Below are 20902 nucleotides of genomic sequence, written 5' to 3' on the forward strand. Positions count from 1 at the left end.
TTTTTTTCCAGGGATGATGGTATCAAACCAGTAGTCCTAGAATATCGCGAGATGGCTCATTCGAACGGAAAATAAAAGTTTTAGTAACCTTTTTAAATGACCAGCAAATTGGAGGGCAATAAGGCCCCTCCAGCGCTCAGTTTTCCTCCAGTCACCCGATCAAAATTTTGAGATAGCCATTTTGTTCAGCATAGTCGAAAAATCTAATCCCTCTAATGTCTTTGAGGATGGCTTAATCCTCCGCAGTCCCCGGGGGAAGGGCTCCAATTTATGAACTTAGTCCATTGTTTACATATAGTATTTGTTATTGGAAAGTTTACAGACGTCTTCAGGGTTTTTTTGCTGGTGGGGGAGGGGGTTACATGAGAGGATCATTTCATGGGGAAAGGGAATTTTCGATGAAGGGGGCGCCATATTTCTCAGCATTATTTAACAAACGATCAGAAACTAAATAAAAAAATTAAGTTTTTTTCTACTGAAAGCAAGGAGCAACACTAAAACCTAAGACGAACAGAAACTATTACGTATATAAGGGGGTTCACTCCCTTGTCAATACCTTGCTATTTGCGCTAAAGTTTTTTTTCGTACTTTCAAAAGAGCTATTTATTCTAATTAGACGGCCTTTGGAATTCAGGGGTCATTCTTAAAGAATTGGAACAAAATTTTAACTTTAGCGTAAAGAACGAGGTATTGACGAGGGGGCGAATCCCCTCAGATACGTTATAATGTCTGTTCGTTTTAACTTTTAATATTTCTCCTTACTTTCAGTTGAAAAAACTTGTTTTATTTTTATTTTTGTGAACAGCATCGGTTGTCTTTTGTGTCAATTAAGTAAATTGACTAGTTTAATCTGTTAATTTGTGTCGGCTATGAAAATTGAAATGTTCAATAAAATGCTATTTATGTTACTGATGCTTTTCATTATTTTATTCTTTTTATCTTTGCTAATCATGGTAGCATTGGTTGTCTTTGTGTCAATCAAGTAAACTGACTGGTTTTGTCTGTTAATTTGTGTCAGTTTGTGCAAGAAAACCTTTTGACACAACTTCTGACCGAATTACTGACCTGAGCTGCACATGTTGCCATGCATTGCACATGGATCACACATCACATATCTCATCTGTTTTTGAAACAGGCACTAGAATTTTTAGTTTCCATTCAAATTAACTCCTTCGGAAATTTCAATGATATTACTAGCTATTATAGAACGGTGCTGCTAATGATCCATATAGTTTTTAGTTTAATTGAAACTCTCCCTAAGGGTTCCCCAAAAGTTTCACCTTAGTATCCTTAGCGTCATTAGTTACAGTAACTGTAGTGGTAGCATTAATAGTATTAAAGTATTGATTAATATTAAAAAAAAAAGTTTTTCCGAGGGAAGTAAAGAGCGAAGTTGAAACTTAAAACGAACAAAAATTATTACTTCACAGCCTATCTAACATATATTAATAAAACTAGTACAAATAAACCAACTAATTATGTTTCCGTATGTTTTTAGGATTCTAAAAAACTTGTGGTTTACTGAAAACACAAAATTCAAGTATAAAAACAGGATTATTGAATTAAGAGTCAAAAGTGAGTAAGTAGCCTGACAACATTAAACGAACCTATAAAGCTTGGTTACTTAAAAAGGGCACTTACAAATTTAAGTCCCTTTCTAATGAGCTATTACACACCTCTCTATGATGCTCTGGCTACTCCCTTGCCCTTCTAGAAAAAAAAAGAAAAAAGGGAGACAGATCATTGCTACCCATGCAAAAAAGTCATTTTCCTTGGTGGTCAAAGTGGGAGACTATAATTATCCAACAAAAGGTTTTGGACCTTGGTGATTCTAGTGGTGCATTCTTTACTTCGATTTGACGCCATTTTTGAAGGGGTTTCAGGCTTTGTTTTGAGATCACTATAAACTTCTTTTTGCCATAAACTTTTACTTCTAAGATTAATCGAAATAATAGTTACTATACCTAAATCGGTGTCAGATGGCAATTTTTTCTCATTAGAGAGTTTTTTTTTGAAAACACGTTTTTCAACTTTTGTTTACTATGGGCTATGGTTCGCTCTTTACTAGGTTGCAGGTGCCGCTGCAACCATGATAATGATAGCACTAGTACTAGAAGCAGCAGTAGTATTAACGTGTTGCCCTTAGACCACTTCAGTATCATTATTATCAAGTCCTTGAAGTTTCAACTCAATACAATTAGTCGTTGCTTTGATGTTGCTGATAAATCCTTTTGATAGCCTGTATATCCATATATTTTTTTGTGATTTCTATCTTAATACTCTTAGCCTTACAATTAGTTGCAATAGAGGTAGTAGCTGAAGTAGCAGTAGTAGAAATAGTAGTAGATGTAGCAGCGGTAGTAGTATTAGTAGTAGGTTGCACATATTGCATTTTGCTCTATTGATCTTCTCCTTTAAGGATTCTCTGAAATTTCCAGCATAATGCTCAAATCCATTCTTGAGACGCTCTCTTTTGACAATTTGTATACACATAGTAGCTTCTGATTTGGTTCAAATTTCCCCTCTATATTTTAAATGTAGTATTAGTAGTAGTAGCAGCGGACAAATATTACCTTTTTGTTGAATTGATCATCTACCTTATCGTTTCCTGAAAGTTCCAAATTATTATACTCAGTCATTCCTGAATTAAGCCCTTTTGACGACCCGTATACACATGATGTGTTTTGAATTAGTTCAACACTCCCCTCGTCCTTCTCTGAAATGCTCACCTGAATGGCCTATGTCTTTTTAGAAAGCAAAGGTCAAACATGCATACCTTTTTCAATAGCATATACTATCAAACAAATCGTGGTAACTGTAAGTAAGGAGCGACACGGCTCAATGGTAACCGAAACTTTAAAAAATGGAATTTTGACACCAATAGATACATCAAAAGAATCAGATTTTAATGCTGATTTCAAATATACAAGTTTCATCAAGTTTAATCTTACCCATCAAAAGTTAAGTTAAGAAAATTTGGCTAATTTTAGCAAAACGGGGGAAAGACCCCCTAAAAGTTAAAGAACCTTAATGAAAATCACACCATCCTATTCAGCGTATCAGAGAACCCTAATTTGAGGTTTTAAGCACCTATAAAAAAAAAGTGGAATTTTGCATTTTTTGCCAGAAGAAAGATCACGGATGCGTGTTTTTTTTTTTTTTTTTTTTTTCAGGGGTGATCTTATTGACCCAGTGGTCCTAGAATATCGTGGGAGGGCTCATTCGAACAGAAATTGAAAGTTCTAGTACCCTTTTTAAGTGACCAAAAAAATGGAGGGCAACTAGGCCCCCTCCCACGCTCATTTTTTCCCAAAGTGACCCGATCAAAATTTTGAGATAGCCATTTTGTCCAGCAGGTCGAAAATATAATAACTGAACATTTTGTTCATGGTCGAAAATATAATAACTATGTCTTTTAGGATGACTTAATCCCCCGAAGTCCCTGGGGGAGGGCTGAAAGTTATGAACTTTACCCAATGTTAACGTATAGTATTGGTTATTGGGAAATATACAGACGTTTTCAGGGGGATTTTTTTCTGGTAGGTGGCAGGGGGGTTGGATCGGGGGTTATATGGGAGGATCTTCCATGAAGGAAGTTTTCATGGGGGAAGGGACATTGCTATGAAGGGGGCGCTGGATTTCCCAGCATTATTAAAGAAAAAGATCAGAAATTAAATAAAAAAAACAAAAAGTTTGTCAACTGAAAGTAAGGAGCAACATCAAAACTTAAAACGAACAGAAAATATTACCTATTTGATTGGGTTCACCCCCTAGTCAATACCTTGCTCTTTAAGCAAATGATTTTTTAGTACTTTTATAAGAGCTATTTATTCTAATTAACGGCCTTTGTGATTAAGGGGTCATTTTTAAAGAATTGGAACAAAATTTGAACTTTCGATTAAAGAGCAAGGTATTGACTAGGGGGCGAACCCCCTAATGTACGCATTAAAAATCTATGAATATAGAAGTTCGTTACGTAAGTTAATTCGTCAGTTACGTATATTTATTACTAATAAAAACGTTCGTAAATAAAATTAAACAAGTTTCGAGAAAGCCATTTAACCAAATAAAAGTAAAATTAATATGCAAATTTTGTTTTAATTATTCATGTACGGTGAGCCAAAATCAAAACCTGCATTAATTCAAAAACGTTCAAAAATTAAATTAAAAAAACTATTTTTTTAACTGAAAGTAAGGAACGACGTTAAAACTTAAAACGAACAGAAATTATCACGTATATGAAAGGGGCTGTCCCCTCCTCAACGCCTCGCTCTTTACGCTAAAGTTTGACTTTCTCACAACTCTATTTTTTTAACAACAAAAAACCTTAGCGTAAAGAGCGAGGCGTTGAGGAGGGGACAGCCCCTTTCATATACGGAATAATTTGTGTTCGTTTTAAGTTTTAACGTCGTTCCTTACTTTCAGTTAAAAAGAACTTGTTTTTTTACTTAATATATAAACAGTGTCGAATGGCCTGGCTTACAGCCCTTGCCATTGGGGCTGTGAGGGGGTTGACAGCCCCAAAGGCATAATTAATGGATCTTTTAACAATACTGAAGAACACAAATGTCTGAAAATTTGGATTGGGTTTTGTTTCTGAAAAAATGGGCGTCGGGAGGGGGGCGCTGGCTGTCATCAATTCACTTTTATGACTCTCTTAAAAAGAGTGCTATAACTTCCAATTTCAAATAAAATTAGCCCTATCCAAAGTTCTTAAGACCACCCATTCCATAACCGTGTATGCCCCTCCGGGCATAACTTAAAACCGCTGACTTAGGGCTCTGATGGGTTATGTCAACCCTGTAGTCTTTGTTATATTGTGGTAAAGCTTCTAATTTAGTCAATTTGGAATTTAGTAAAAATATATTAAGCCGCAAATACGAAGTTTAGAAATACCACTTTTTATTAAGATAAGGATATATTCCTTGGAAAAGAACCACCTTTTTACTAAAGGGAAGAGCCTTTAGGAAGATTGTAGCTACAAATAAAAAGTGTAGATATACATAATATATTGTTGTGTTTCATGTTCTTAACAAACCTATTAGCTTGAACAGAATCACAAGGAAAACTGCTGTTGAACCTACCAGACGCTTTTTATGGTGATTAAATAAAAAAAACAAGTTTTTTTTAACTGAAAGTAAGGAACGACGTTAAAACTTAAAACGAACAGAAATTATTCCTTATATGAAAGGGGCTGTCCCCTCCTCAACGCCTCGCTCTTTACGCTAAAGTTTTTTTATTGTTTAAAAAAATAGAGTTGTGAGAAAGTCAAACTTTAGCGTAAAGAGCGAGACGTTGAGGAGGGGACAGCCCCCTTCATATACGGAATAAGTTCTGTTCGTTTTAAGTTTTAATGTCGTTCCTTACTTTCAGTTAAAAAAACTTGTTTTTTCTATTTAATTTTTGAAAGTTTTTGAATTAATGCAGGTTTTGATTTTGGCTCACTGTACATGAATAATTAAAACAAAATTTGCATATTATATTTGGTTAAATGGCTTTCTCGAAACTTGTTTAATTTTATTTACGAACGTTTTTATTAGTAATAAATATACGTAACTTAGAATTAACTTACGTAACGAACTTCTATATTCATAAATTTTTAACACGTATATTAGGGTGTTCGCCCCCTAGTCAATACCCTGCTCTTTAAACTATAGTTCGAATTTTTTTTCCAGTTCTTTAAAAATGACCTCTTAATCACAATCAGTTGATCAGTTGAAAAGCTTGTTTTTTTTATTTAATTCCTGATCTTTTTCTTTAATAATGCTGGGAAATCCGGCGCCCCCTTCATAGCAATGCCCCTTCCCCCATGTAAACTTCCTTCATGGAAAGATCCTTCCATATAGCCCCCGACCCTCTCCTTCCCCCACCTACAAGAAACTTTCACTTAAAAAGGCTGTATACTTCCCAATAACCAATACTATATGTTAACATGGAGTAAAGTTCATAACTTTAAGCCCTCCCCCTGGGGCCTTTGGGGGATTAAGTCATCCTAAAAGACATATTTATCGTATTTTTGACCATGCTGAACAAAATGGCCATCTCAAAATTTTGATCAGGTGAATTTGGGAAAAAAATAAATTTGGGAGGGGGCCTTTTCGCCTTACATTTTTTGTAAATTAAAAAGGGAAATATAAATTTTCATTTTCTTTACACTTATCCCTCCCACGATATTATATGACCAATGTGTCAATACAATAACCCCTGGGTAAAAGAAAACAAACCCACACCAAAAATAAACCAAAAACAAAAAAACCCATCAGTGTTCTTTCGTCTGGCAAAAAATTGAAAATTCCAAAATTTTTTTTATTGGATCTTTACACCTCTACAGTAGGGTTATCTGATACGCTGAATGTGTTGGTGTGATTTTCATTAAGTTTCTATAATTTTTAGGGGGTCTTTCCCCCTTTTTTCGAAAATCAGCCAAATTTTCTCAGGCACGTAACTTTTGATGGGTAAGATTAAACTTAATGAAACTTATATATTTGAAATCAGAATTAAAATCTAATTCTTTTGATGTATCTATTGGTATCAAAATCCCGTTTTTTAGAGTTTCGGTTACCATTGAGCCGGGTCGCTCCTTACTTACAGTTCGTTACCACGAACTGTTTGATCAAGCACCAAATAGATATTACTGAGGTGAGGGCACAACAAGAAGGTATAAAGTCAGAAAATTCCATCTCAAGCTTTTTCAAACTGATTTTCAAGCTACAAATTTAGCTATTGTTGAATATAATTGGAAAAAAAAAGATATATTTTCTTTTAGAAAATGATAAACCTTGAATATGTGAATTACTACAGTTAAACCTAGTATTATGCAAAAAAACTTGTCTCAGGTTTCTGACAACCCTTGAGCACACGTAGCGCGTAGCGCAAAGACGTAGTGTGAGTTTTTTAGCGCATAATAGCGCATAGAACTGTAATTATATTTGCAAACTCTTGTTACTAAGAAATGAACAATAAATCGCTCTCCGGAAAAACGACTTACCTAGACGGAAGTGGAAAAAACCACTTTTTATAAAGGCTTATTAGCCTCAACTTGGGGATATTTCATAACTGCTATCGTGATTATGGGATTAATTATATATGTTTTTAAATATTGGTATTATAGGAAACATCAAACTCCCGGAGGGAAGGATGTAAGAACCCCTGTCTGCACAAAACCATAATATATCGCAAAGAAACTAATTATTATAAAAAAAATGTTATACCGCAGACAATTCGGTTGGCACTATGAGCTCATAAATATGGACGTAAAAGAGAAATTTATGATAAATAATGGAGCAATTTTTTTTTTGCTATGTCAGCAATAATACTTTTTATATTAAATAAATTAGTAATTTCATTGTTTTGCTAATGGTAAAAAAGAGTTATACCCCATTTTAGTGTTGCTTTGTGAGAAACCTACTTTGAAAAAAAAATGCTTTGCGTATAGTTACATTACTATAAAGTGTTTTAAAATAACTTTTAAAACTTTAACCAAACTTATTTTTTGATAAATGTTGTATCTAAGTTTTGTTACTTAACAATGCTTGTGTATATACTATGTTTTTATTTACTTCAAGTTTTAGCTAGTGATTTTTTTGTTATATATAAATGTTTGACTTCGAGTCTAAGTATAAATATTTTTATTGTGAAATAATCCGTTAAGTATTAAGTTTGAAAAGGATGATGAAACAAATCGCCAGCAAGAAACATAATGTTTCTATTTAAGCAGCATATTATGTTTAGAGTAAAAAGAGAAAAAATAATTAAAAGTAATTAACCTTTACAAGATTTAGTGTTTCTATTTACTATATATGTAACAGTTAATGTTTTGTGTGAATCCCTACGTGAATATTTATTTTAGAAAAAGTCTTAGTTTTTATTTTGAAACCAAGGTTGTCATAACATCTGTTTGGTCCTTTTTTCTCAACCATTTTTTTACGCATTTTTGGAAAGTAACAAATTTTGAAGCCCCTTCAAATGTATCCTGATACTATCATCTCATACCATCAGAAACCAAACCATACCTGATCAACTGATATTTTGGAAACTATAGCAGTATTATAGACTTTACTACAAGTTCATCAGAAAGTGAGATAAAATCAGAACTTATTTTAGGCCAAGAGAATATGCTACACAGCCAAACGTCTTATATTATTGAAATATGTAAAAATGATTTGTGCTGGAAAAATATGTGAAAATTTAAAAACCAAAAATGTTATGTGTAATTTATACAAGGTATTTCTAAAAGGAAAAATAAACGGTATATCAACCACATCACACAGATAAATTAAATTATTAATGCGAATTAAACTTAAACTCATATAATTCATAAACTTTTCTAATATAACTTAAAATCTAATTTAAGCAGAACCAATAATATAATGCTTAAGCCGCTTGGGATCAAGTTAAAACAGAAGATGCATATGAAGAAGGGTAAAGAGTATTCTTCAGTCCTAGAGACAGAGAAAAAGAGAAATAAGGATGAATATCAAATTGAAATCCTTCGACAAAAAAGAACATGGCCTATATTGGACCAGAAACATGACCCTAAGGAAACCCATTGAGGGTATGCACATAATGACCCAAAGATGGCAGCATAATAGCTGTAAACAAAATTAAGTGGTTTTAAAAGTAAAATATTGAGAATTGGGACAATTCTTCTTTAAAAGGGGAGTATTGTGGTAAAGCTTCTAATTTAGTCAACTTGGAATTTAGTAAAAATATATTAAGACGCAAATACGAAGTTTAGAAATACCACTTTTTATTAAGATAAGGAACATATCCTGCCAAGTTTCTGTTTAACGGGAAATTGAGAAATCACCACTTCCTGCCTATTACGTGGGTTGGGTAAAGGAAGGTGTGGTTGATAAAAATGTATAAAAGATACATTTTATCGGAAGGGATTTAGACTGATACTAGCTTTATGCCGGACTGACCTCTGGTGCGTTGTTTTTAGAAATACCTTGGAATCTTTTCGGATCATCGTAAGTGTCTAAGTATCTTATTATATATTCTTGTATTTTCTGAGACTTGTGGTCTATATGGGAAAGCCAGTCCAGGTAGAAGATCTATATCTTTTATTAATATATTTTGATTGAATAAAAGGTATTGTATTTTAGACAACCTCTCTACAATCTACCTTTAGTCCCTCAAACAAGCCCAGTTGGTACGCCTTATTAGTTTAGTCATAGCCCAAGGCACGCTACCAAAGTTTAATTACCTTAGGGCCAGAGTTTATCTCCCCTGTAAAGGGAGAATAAAGGCATCAACGACTACACCACTCAAATACCAATAAAATACACTTTACAACAATATGCTCTTAGGACTATGTTTTTTTTAACAAATTAGCTATTTTAGTTTTGATCAGATACGTTTGGGAAAAGAGGGCGTCAGTAGGAGGGGGGCTAATTGCTCTCTATCACTTTTGACTCTTAAAAAAGAATTAGAACTTTCAATTTCCAATTAAATGAGCAACCTCTAAAGTTTATACTACCCTATAAAACTTATATGCCTTTGGGGCAAAACTTACAACCCTTGCCCCCAGGTTCCGATGGGTTGATTCAACCCCTTGATTCAAGGCCTTGGTTGATTAAAGGCCTTGGTTGATTCAAGGCCTTGATTCAAGGCAAGGGTTGATTCAAGGCCTTGTTATACGGTGTTTAGACTATTTTGAGCAAAATGGCTAGACTATTTCAAAAATTTTATCAGTTACGTTTAGGGAAAAGAAAACGTGGGAGAGGGGTAGTTGCCACTAGGACTTCTGGTTTCCAATTGAATAAGCCGCATCTGAATTTTATACTCATATATGGTTATCTTAAAATTTTGGTCGGAAGCATTTCGGAATAAAGGACATGGAGGGATAGTTGCCATCTGATCACACAAGACTTTTAAAAAAGAGCGAGAACTTCCGATTTTACATTGAAAGAGCCTTCTCCGAAGTCTATATGACCACCCAATCCAGAAAAAAACCTTAATGTTAAAAATGGGCAAATAGTATAGCTCATAGCGCTAGCCCTAAAGATCCTGGGGGGGGCTATCATCCCCAAAGACAAAATTACGGGACCTTTCAAATATACTTAACAAAATGGCTATCCCTGAGATCTGGGGTGGGGGGTGATCTTCAGACATAATTACTGGACCTTTCAACTGCGATGAAAAAAATTGCTACATATCTCAAAACTTTGATGGGAAGTATTTGAGAAAATGATGGGCGTGGGGAGGGGACTGGTTGCTCTCCAATAACTTTCGACTGATATAAAGGGCACTAGAACTTCTGACTTCCAATCCAATGAGCCCCTCCAAAGCTCATACGACTATCCTTTCCATAAAAAAGCCCTTATATATCCAAGGGGCAGAATTTAAAACCCTTGCCCTGAGGACTGTGTGTGTGGGGGGGGGGGGGTTGTAATCTTCGAATACATAATTACTAGGTCTTTCAACTGCGCTGAACACAGTGGTCATCTCAAAATTTCTATCACATGCATTTCGGAAAAAAAGACATCGGGGGGGGGGGGGGAGGTAGCTGCCCTCCAATCACTTTTACCTTTAAAAATGAGCACTCTAACTTCCGATTATCAATTAGATGAGTCTCCTCCGAAGTTTACACGACCACCATTTCAATAAAAACCACATATGCACCCAGGGGTTAACTTACAACCCTTGCCCTGGGGGTTGTGGGGAGGGGGAGGGGGGTTGACATCCTTTAAGACTTAATTTCCAGATCTTTCAACTACGCTGAACAAAATGGTCATCGCCAAATTTTAATTGGATGTGTTAGGGGAAATGATGGGCGTGGGGGAGGGGGCTGTTTGCCCCCTCCAATCACCCTCGACTATTAAAAGGACACTAGCCCTTTCAATTTCCAATCAAATGAGCTCTTTTTGAAGCTTCTACAACAACCCCTTCTGTACTAAGTACCCTGGTCTAAAACAAAAAAAAAAGAATAGATAACAAAAGAAACAAAAAACGATGCATTATTAAAATAATACATTATATACCTATAATAATATATAGGGCTAGTGCCCTATACATTATATATGGCTAGTGCCCTATATATAGCGATATGGGCGATATACGCCCATATCGCTCTTAAATAATTCAGCGCTAGTGCCCTGCCTATGATTAAATATATATATAAAAAAATTTTTCAAGCGAAAGTAAGGAGCATTATCAGAACTTAAAACAAACAGAAATTATTAAGTATATGTAGGGGGGTCCCTCCTCAGTACCTAACTCGTCAACCTTTTTTTAAGTACTTAAAGGCTTTTTTTAAGTGTTGTGCTTCAGGAGTCATTCTTAAAGAATTGAACAAAATGTCGAACTTCAGCCTTAGCACAAAGAGCGAGGTATTAAGGAGGGGGCAACCCCTTCATATACCTAATAATCTCTGTTTTAAATTTTGATGTTGCTTCTTACTTTAAGTTAAAAAAACTCGTTTTTTTCATATAATTTCTGATCATTTTTTAATAGTGCTGGGTAATCCGGCTCCCCCTCCAATAAAAATACCTTCCTCCGCGGATTTCTTACCCAATAAAATACTCCCCGCCACGAGAAAATTTCTCTCAAATAATTCCATTCTCGCTTATATTTCCTCTGGAAAGTTTTTGCAGACGATTCCGGCTGAAAATTTTTTCTTAGCCCACCCTCGTTTGAAAAGGATTTAATTTTTGATATTTGTTTTTCAATTCATGCCAGATATCCCCTCCTCCCACCCGCGTAAAATTTCCTGTGGAAAACACCCCCTAGAGAATTTCCCTCCCATGGAAAATCCTCCCTATAAAAAAATCCTCCTCGGCAATTCCAACCCAGTGAAAAGTTCCCCCGGAATATTCCCCTTAATACCTCCACATGTAAAATTGATTCAGTAAAGAGAAAGCAAGAGAAATAAAGAATTTCGTACAGGAATTCTGGTAAATTCCAATGTGAAACAAAGTTTCCCTAGAGATTTCTCCCCCCCCCCCACAAAAAAAATTCACTCTAAACAGAAAATTCCCTCCTGGAAAATTTTCACTCTCCCTGAAAAACTTCTGTATGTTTCCTTCTATGCGTAATCAACGGGTAAATTTCATTACTAATAGACCTTTCCTCAGGGGCTTTGGGGGTTATATTATACCCAAAGGTATAGTTGCTGGACTTTTCAATTATGTTGAATAAAATGGTTATTTCAAAATTTTGATCAAATGAATTTGGGGAAAAGGGGGACGTGGTAAGGGTGCTAGTTTTCCTACAATCTTTTTGGTCAGTTAAAAGGGCACTAGACCTTTTAATTTTCGTTCGAATGACTCGCTTCCGATATTCTCGAACTATTGGTTCGATACGATCACCCATGGAAAAAAAATCTTTCGATCACCCATGGAAAAGAAGAATCTTTCTTCTTGCAGGCAATAAGAATTCCACATTTTTGCCGATGGGAGCATGAAACCTCTAAAGTTATCTGATACGTTGAATCTAATAGCGTGACTGTTGTTAAGATTCCTTAACTTTTGAGAGGTGTTTCTCCATGTATCGAAAATCAGGCAGATTTTCTCAGGCTCGTAGCTTTTGATGGATAACACTAAACTTAATTAATCTTATATATTTGGAATCAACATAATAAGCCAATTCTTTGGGCATAGCTAATGATGTCAAAATTACATATTTCAGGGTTTTGGCTACTATTGAATCGAATCGCTCCTTACTTACAGTTCGTTTGAAACTCCTATTATATTTTTTTTTCTTCCAAAGTGCTTGCATTTTCGATCTCACGTTTTTTTTTATTTCATATTCCTTCTATTTATATTTGACTAAATATCTACATTTGTATTAAACGTTTCATTAACATCGTTATTATTTTTTTTTCACATTTTTTGTGACAAAATTCACGGTACCAGGTTGCTAAAAACATAGGTTTTGGAGTGATTTATTTACCAAGGTTTTCTCCTGTCGAGTTTCCTTTTAAACGAATCAACTAATGAGTTTCAGGGACAAATTTCCCCAGGAGACCATTCCAAACAGAGATGCAGTATTCTATAAGGCTGTTCTTGAATTACTCAGTGCGGGGGGGGGGGTCTCCTCTTGTAAGTAATCGGTCTGTACGATGCCTTCCAGTTTAAGATTTGTTCTCGATTTTAGCATCAAAGCACTTATTCAACTCTTAACTATGGATTTGCTCAACGGAATTTTCTAGGAAATAAGGATTTCCACCCAAGGAAACAAAATAATTCTAGCCAGTGAACTATCATATGTGTTTAGATTTCCTTAATATTAGTACTGCTAAATTTAATAAGTAAATATTTTTGCAAGCCAATTTGACCAATTTCAAAACAATATTTTAACACATCTGCAACAATAAAAAAACATGAACAAACACAAACAAAATAAAAAAAAATATGGTTGCTGCTGTAGAAATAAACTCAGAGATGTGTTTTTCCTGTAAAATTTTTATTTATTTTTTATTTACAAAATTAATCAATTTCATGAATAAACGCTACATAGTCTGATAAGGAAAAGATAATAGCTTGTAATGACAAAACCAAATAAAAAAATAGGAACAATCGTCTTATATTTCCACAGTAAAGTGTTTTCAATTCCATTGCTTTATTTTTGTGATGTGTTTAAGTCAATCAATATAAAGATTTTTCTATTTCCGGACAGAAAAATAACCCCACATTTTCAAAACTAGTATAGGCCTAACTGGTGCTTAGCGACTGATAAGGAAACGCGGCAACTGGAGGGACAGACGACACACGTTTTAAAACGTGACTAGTTTTTTTGTGAGCCAGAAAAACAACATAAGTTTTTGAGTTACAACATTTCCCACAAGTAAACTTTCTGTTTCACCGTGACTAAACTAATCTGTGCCTTGATCCTCAATGTAGATAAGTCCACACTGCCCAAACCTCCAGGCCCTTAACCTTCCCCAATCTCATAATTTATCCCGTTATCTTTTATACTAATCATATCGGTACTTGTCTAGAATCCGGTAAGTGCACGATAATTTATGTTCCGTTAATGCTAATGAAATTAAACAAAATGGGATGAAAATATTATAGTTTAGAAACAAATTTGGGTTATATATTTGCACATTAGGGGGTGGGGGTTTGGTAAAGCATAGCATATATTAAATACGTAATCTAACCTAACCTAGCTACCTTTTAGTCCCCCAAAACCACAAAAAACTAAGGATTAAATCTTTGTCACGGAGTGAGCAACACCTCAAAAACCTGTTTATCAACAGCAGCTTCGATATTTCGATGCGGTCTTTCATCGCGCACTTACCGGATTCTAGACGAGAACCATCATATCATTCAAATATTCTTCAACAACTATCAAATGCGGCACCATCCGACATGTACTACTACTAACAACTCACTGCAGCACCAAACCGCCTGAGGCCAAAACAGCTACGAACGCTCTTCCCCCATCTCAATTCATCCAAAGCCTCCCTCTTTACACCCTTACAAGAAGTTCCCATTTTCGACCAAGTTCTTCCTTACAACCTCCTCCCATTCCAATCGGGTACAACCTAGTTTTTATTTGGCCCTAGATGGTTGGCCAAAGAGGACAATCTTTCGCAATCTGTCATCCTTCATCGGCATCGAACGTATCCTAACCATTCAAAATGTTACATTCTCACCGAAATAAATTATTTTGCAGGTCTCTGTCCACAAAACTTCCACCGTGTTGAATTCATGTTTCTTCAAGTAAAATAAATTTGGAGTATAATATTTGGAGTATGTAAATTGTGTGGCTTCCAGCCCTATCCCCAGAGACAATGGGGGAGTTCACGTCATCCCCAAATGTATAATTATTGGACCTTTTACTATTCAGAATCAAATAACTGACTCAACATTTTGATCGGATGTCTTTTGGGAAAAAAGAGGCGTCGAAGGGGAGCTATTTGTCTTCCAATCTTTTTGGTCACTTAAAAAGGGCACTAAAAACTTTTAATTTCTGTTTAGATGAGCCCTCTTCTGATCTTTTAGGACCATTGGTTAGATACAATCATGCCTGAAAAAAACAAACAAATGAACACGCAAATATTATCTTTTTTCTGGCTAAAAAAAAAAAAAAAAAAAAAAAAAAAAAAAAAAAAAAAAATTAAAATTTAGTAGATGGGAGCTTGAAACCTCTACAGTAAGTCTCTCTGATATACTAAATCCGACGGTGTGATTTTCAATAAAATCTCTTGACTTTTTGAAGGTGTTACTTCTTTTCTAAAAATAGGCAAGTTTTCTCAGGCACGTAGCTTTTGATGGGTATCATCAAACTTAATGAGTCTTATATATTTGGAATCAGCATAAAAAACAGTTCTTTTGATGTACGTTTTGTTATCAATATTCTGTTTTTTAAAGCTTCGGTTACTGTTGGGCCGAGTCGCCACAAACTGTTCATTACCATGAACCGTTTGAAAATAATATATTTAAATTTGTCAAGATCGGAAGCAGAATCGGTACCAGCATCATGAATTAGGACTGAAATGAGCATCGGAACCATGCAATATTGGTGTCGACCCGTCGGTAGTACAAGCAACCTAAAAATTTCAACTTAAATTTCCAAAACCCTTAGTGCTGGCACGAACATAGATTTTTTATGTCTGGGGGGGGGGGGGGGTAAAAGTTACTTTATAATATGAGTTAAAGTTGTTCAGAAATTTAACATAATACGGAATTTTGGGTTGGAGCCCGGTCGACAAGCCTTACCTCCTTCGCACGTCTCTGATCCAGTGTGATCCTAAAAAATAATTTGTGTTACTAAAATATTATTAAATCCCAAAATTCCATTTATTCAACAAAAAGGAAAAAATACAATCACAAAAAGTCTAATACCACGAATAACACTTTTTAAAGCAGTTCAGTTTTTACTAACAATTTTTTATCCGCTCTTGAGAACATATTTTTAGCTAAACAATCCTGAACACATTTTAAAAATACACGAAAAAAAACAAGCTCTGAAGAAAAATTTCAGCATAGCCTACTAGGCTACCCTAACTATGAAGAAAATTTTATGGAACCAAAAAACAAGAATTTAATAATTGTAAGAAACATAAGCAGTCAATTCCCTGTGAGCATTTTTAGCGTAGCCGAATCCAGCATCAGGTGATTTACCCCCCCCCCCCCCCCAACCCCTCATTGCACTGCCAGCCGAAGGGAGAAAATCAGGATATCGATACCTGCGCCCGGCATACCATTGGTCAGCGTGCAAAAAAGTTTTTTTTTTTTTTAATATAAGTTTGAAGTGTAGATACTAGTCATCCTGATTCGCGGCATTATTAGTCTTGAATATTCCGCTTTCATTGGCACGCGGAAACACATTTCTTCTCAAAATTGTTAGCTAACAGGTTTTGTAAGAACGGCAAAAAATGTATGAAGTACGGTACCAGGCTTAAATTTTTTGCTTTATGCAAATATATTTGCTTTTATGCCAGTTTTTTTGTCTTTCTCTTTTTTTTGGCATCCTTAGAATCAGCATTCCAATAAAGCAGCATTTGAAACGCTATAACACCATTAGCTATAACAGATGTTATGTAAACAGCAACTGTAGTCAAGTCACCAGTCTCTTGGATTGATGTAAAAACACGAGCTATTGCACCAAAAAACAACATAAAAATAGTAATAGCAGATAATTGCCCAGTACTTTTGGCCTGGAAATTTGATTTTGCCTGTATGCTCTTAGCTAATAGGATCAACGCAACATTGGCAGCTTGCATTGCCCACAGGGCTTCTAATGGGGCAAGGGGGCCAAGTAGAATTGCTAGAAATAGAGCATAAACAGCCAAAAAACCTATTGCAGAGTATCCATTTCCTTTGTTAGGACTACTGGGCCCTTCACCATAAAAAATAACTAATGCAGCAACAATTGCAGTCTGAAGTCCAAGGAAAAGACTTTCCCCCCAAGCACTGAAGGGAAACTCATTACGGAATGAATATGCCATTGTTGCAGTAATGCAAAAAATTTCTAAGCATATGGACAGCATATTGATTCCTTTTCCACTTTTGTTACCACTGATTTTGATAATCTGGGGCAATTTCACCATAAGTGATCCTGAAAAAAATGTATCACATTAGGAACTTCGATTTCAGCTGCTAATCTACTCCTACGTGGAAGGGGGGTGTGGTTGTAAGCAGATAGTCACAGGTGTAACCTCAATAGAGTAAAGGAGATACAACCACCCACTGCACCGCACCCTAAAGGAAAAACCTTTTTTTCTATTAGATTATATCCGAAATTCTAAATATTTGGAATATTCAAGCTTTAGGCCTTGTTTAAAATTTCTGCTATACAGACAAGTAAGGGGAGGGGGTTTTCGATCCGAGCCCAGGATTACGAAATTTGTATAACGTGTTCTACAATGGCATATATTTACCCCATAGTTCATGAATTCAGTTGTGATTCTTCTTTACATAGCAGTAAGTTCCAAGCAAAACGTGCTCAGTAATATCAAACAGGGAAATCACATACTGAGGTGCATTCCCTTCAACTTATATACAGAGGTGCATTTCCTTCAATAAAGAGGTGCATTTCCTTCAACTGTGTGCAGTTGAAGACTTAAGCTTTCATACCCAATAAATTTTCTCTTTCCTAAGATGGAACTGAAGAGGATCGGGCCCAGTGTTTTGACGTCCTTCTTTCTTAAACAAACAAAAATAATGCGAGTTTTGTTCATATGGTTTTCAGGCCTCAAAAATGTATTTCTTTTATCATTTTAAGTTTTACAGGGTCATATTAATGCACATTTCTAAAATTAAATGATGGATGTCTTATCTGCATGCTGTTTTTAGGTATTAAGCGTTGCCAAAATCTACTTTGCAGTGCCGAAAAGCGAAATCATACCACATCAAACGGGTGCATGTCTTAACTGTATGCGGTTCATGGCTACTTGGCTTCCCTACTGAACAGACTTGATTCTTATCTAAGAGGAATCTGAAGCAGGTCACAGTAGAGAGGAAAAGAAAAAGGGGACCTCATCCCATCCTCCCTCCAATCCTAAATTCACAAAGTTTCGGACATTTTTACTTCATACTATGGATTTTTTACCCCCCCCCCCCCACGAAAATCCCGCTTATGTGCCGGGATGAAGGCCAGAAGTTCTTAACTACATCTGTAGGATTGTCTAACTAAAAAAAAAAAAAAACTAAAGCAAAGCTTCATAATGTTTTTCTTTCTGTACTTTTTGGGCTTTAACAATGTCTTTCTTCTATCATTTTCATTTTTAGAGTGTAGTTTTTTTCTGTACTCTTTGGGCCTTAAAAATGTCACTTCTAGCATTTTAATTTTTATAGGGTATTTTTTTCCTTCTGTGCTTATTGGGCCTTAACAATGTCTTTCTTCAATCACTTTAATTTTTAGAGGGTATTTTTTTTGTACTTTTTGGCCCTTAAAAATGTCTTTCTTATATTATTTTAATTTTTAGAAAGTAATATTTTTCTTTCTATACTTTTTGAGCCTTAAAAATGTCTTTCTTCTATCATTTTAGTTTTTAGAGGGTAATTTTTTTCTTTCTGTACTTTTTGGGCCTTAACAATGTCTTTCTTCTATCATTTTCATTTTTAGAGTGTAGTTTTTTTCTGTACTCTTTGGGCCTTAAAAATGTCACTTCTAGCATTTTAATTTTTATAGGGTATTTTTTTCCTTCTGTGCTTATTGGGCCTTAACAATGTCTTTCTTCAATCACTTTAATTTTTAGAGGGTATTTTTTTTTGTACTTTTGGCCCTTAAAAATGTCTTTCTTATATCATTTTAATTTTTAGAAAGTAATCTTTTTCTTTCTATACTTTTTGAGCCTTAAAAATGTCTTTCTTCTATCATTTTAGTTTTTAGAGGGTAATTTATTCTTTCTGAACCTTTCGGGCTTTAAAAATGTCTTTCTTCTATCATTTTCATTTTTAGAGGGTAATTTTTTCTTTCTGTACTTTGTGGGCCTTAAGAATGTCTTTCTTCTATCATTTTAATTTTTAGAGGGTCATTTTTTCTTTCTGTACTTTTTGGGCCTTAACAATTTCTTTCTTCTATCATTTAATTTTTAGAGAGCAATTGTTTTTCTGCGCTTTTTGGACCTTAACAATGTCTTTCTTCTATCATTTTAATTTTTAGAGGGTAATTTTTTTCTTTCTGTACTTTTTGGGCCTTAACAATTTCTTTCTTCTATCATTTTAATTTTTAGAAGGTAATTTTAATGCATCTTTCTGATAGTAAATTGTGTGTGTGTGTGTGTGCTGCTTAGGGTTAAAAAGCTTCTAGACAATGCAAAGCCTACTTTTAGTTTCTTCGATTAGATGGATCGAGTTTGATAAGGGAAATATGTTTCAATTCACCTATTTATTATTTTTTTGAATAAATAAGCAGTTAGTTTTTTTTGAGGTTTTCTTAAACAAATCCGATTTTTCTAATACTGAGTTAGAAGGGGCATCTATACAAGGAAATGTGAGGGAGGGGGATGTATTTTCCAAAATCTAGGGGATGTAATTTTTTGGTTTTGCTGATTTTTCCGATTACAATACCAAAACAGAGGCATTGACAATGGAAATACCAAAAAGTACTTTAAAAATTCACTAAGGGGCAAAAATCCTAGAAAAGCCCACAATTGACACGCCTATGAGGTAGAAGCTTCCACTTAAAAAAAACGAAACAAAAAACAAAGCTGATCAGCTTTTTGGCAGAGTGCACCTTGGCCATTTTGCAGGTTGAGATGTCGGAAAATATGCAGTTCCGACAGCAATTTATAATGTACATTTCTGCTGGCGATGGCAATGGCTGGGATGGTGTGTCACAGAATAGTCATACTTAAGCCTATGTACAAAAACAAATTTACGGTCAGATCACAGCACCACTGTTACATCTCAAGTATAATTTGGTGAGTTGTGCTATGTTCAACTCTCCAAAGAGCCATGCTTTAAGACAGTTTTCTGAAATTAGAAAAAGGAACAGTGTTTAACCCCATCTCTAGGATAAATCTGACACATACGAAGAGATAGTATTTGCAGACAAAAGCCTACTTAGAACAGAAATAGCAGTTATATTCAATCTTTCTGTCATATGATTCCAGGGTTGCATTTAACCCAGAAGTAAATATGATAAAACAGTGCAAAATATTATTTTAGAAACACCACAAATGTTGGTATATCGGATTCAATATATTGAGCATAATAATACTCAGAACCAAACATTTTGGTAGACCAAACTAAGCTAAAAACTTAATTCGGTCTGAACAAGTTGTTACGGGAAATTTGGACTTCAGAATCTAACTACGGGCTCGCTCTCCAGTCATCCAGATGGAAAATCCTTGCATGACCCTGATTTCAGTAAGATTCAATACCAAGTCTCAGAGTTAGGGCGTTTTGAAATATACATTTGATATGTTTTGATTTTGGATTTCTAGACTGTCCTATTAGACACCAATCATAAACACTTCTAATGTTTGTATTTCTAAACCAAATATTGACGTCTTATATAAGAATCTGTGCATTATAAAGGGGAATTTTTAATTTAATTCTTTTATGACTTGGAGAGGTAATTCCACGGTTTGATTTTATAGCTAGAAAAAGTTTCTGGATAAGAACAGGAATTCTTTCATATAATAAGGAGTTAACAATCTTTAAAAATATGAAATAAATTGTGTTACTGATTTTATAAATGTTTTTATGACTGATTTGAGTGCTGGAAAACTCTTTTTATTCATTCAAATACTCTTTTTCTTATTTAGGGGGGAGGGGATTCAAATAAGGGGGTAAAGAAGAAACTACCCCTTTCTACCAAGAGTTACACCAATAGTTCTGTTGCCCATAAGAGCAAGAGGGCAACTAGACTCCCTTCCATGGCACATTTTATCCATGGGGTCGAACGCGGCAAAACATAATGTCTCATAAAAAATTTGAGGTAGCCATTTTGACCATAAAAGGAAAAACAGAATATATATAAAGAAATGCGTTCGAAGATA

The 20902-nt window shown here is 34.9% G+C and overlaps 1 protein-coding gene across 1 annotated transcript in view; it reads right to left on the reverse strand.

Annotated features, from left to right (window-relative positions):
- Positions 1-15727: 15727 nt before the first annotated feature.
- Positions 15728-20902, reverse strand: part of LOC148942317 (mannose-P-dolichol utilization defect 1 protein) — a 47356-nt gene continuing 42181 nt past the window's right edge. The window contains exon 2 of the mRNA XM_089102882.1: positions 15728-17010. Within this exon, the coding sequence (XP_088959008.1) occupies positions 16385-17010 (626 nt within the window). The 3' untranslated portion in view covers positions 15728-16384. The remainder of the gene's footprint in view (positions 17011-20902) is intronic.

This window comes from Artemia sp. Qi Xiang Cuo, chromosome 17 (assembly GCF_049724085.1).
Source record: "Artemia sp. Qi Xiang Cuo chromosome 17, ASM4972408v1, whole genome shotgun sequence".
NCBI classification, from domain to species: Eukaryota; Metazoa; Arthropoda; class Branchiopoda; order Anostraca; family Artemiidae; genus Artemia; species Artemia sp. Qi Xiang Cuo.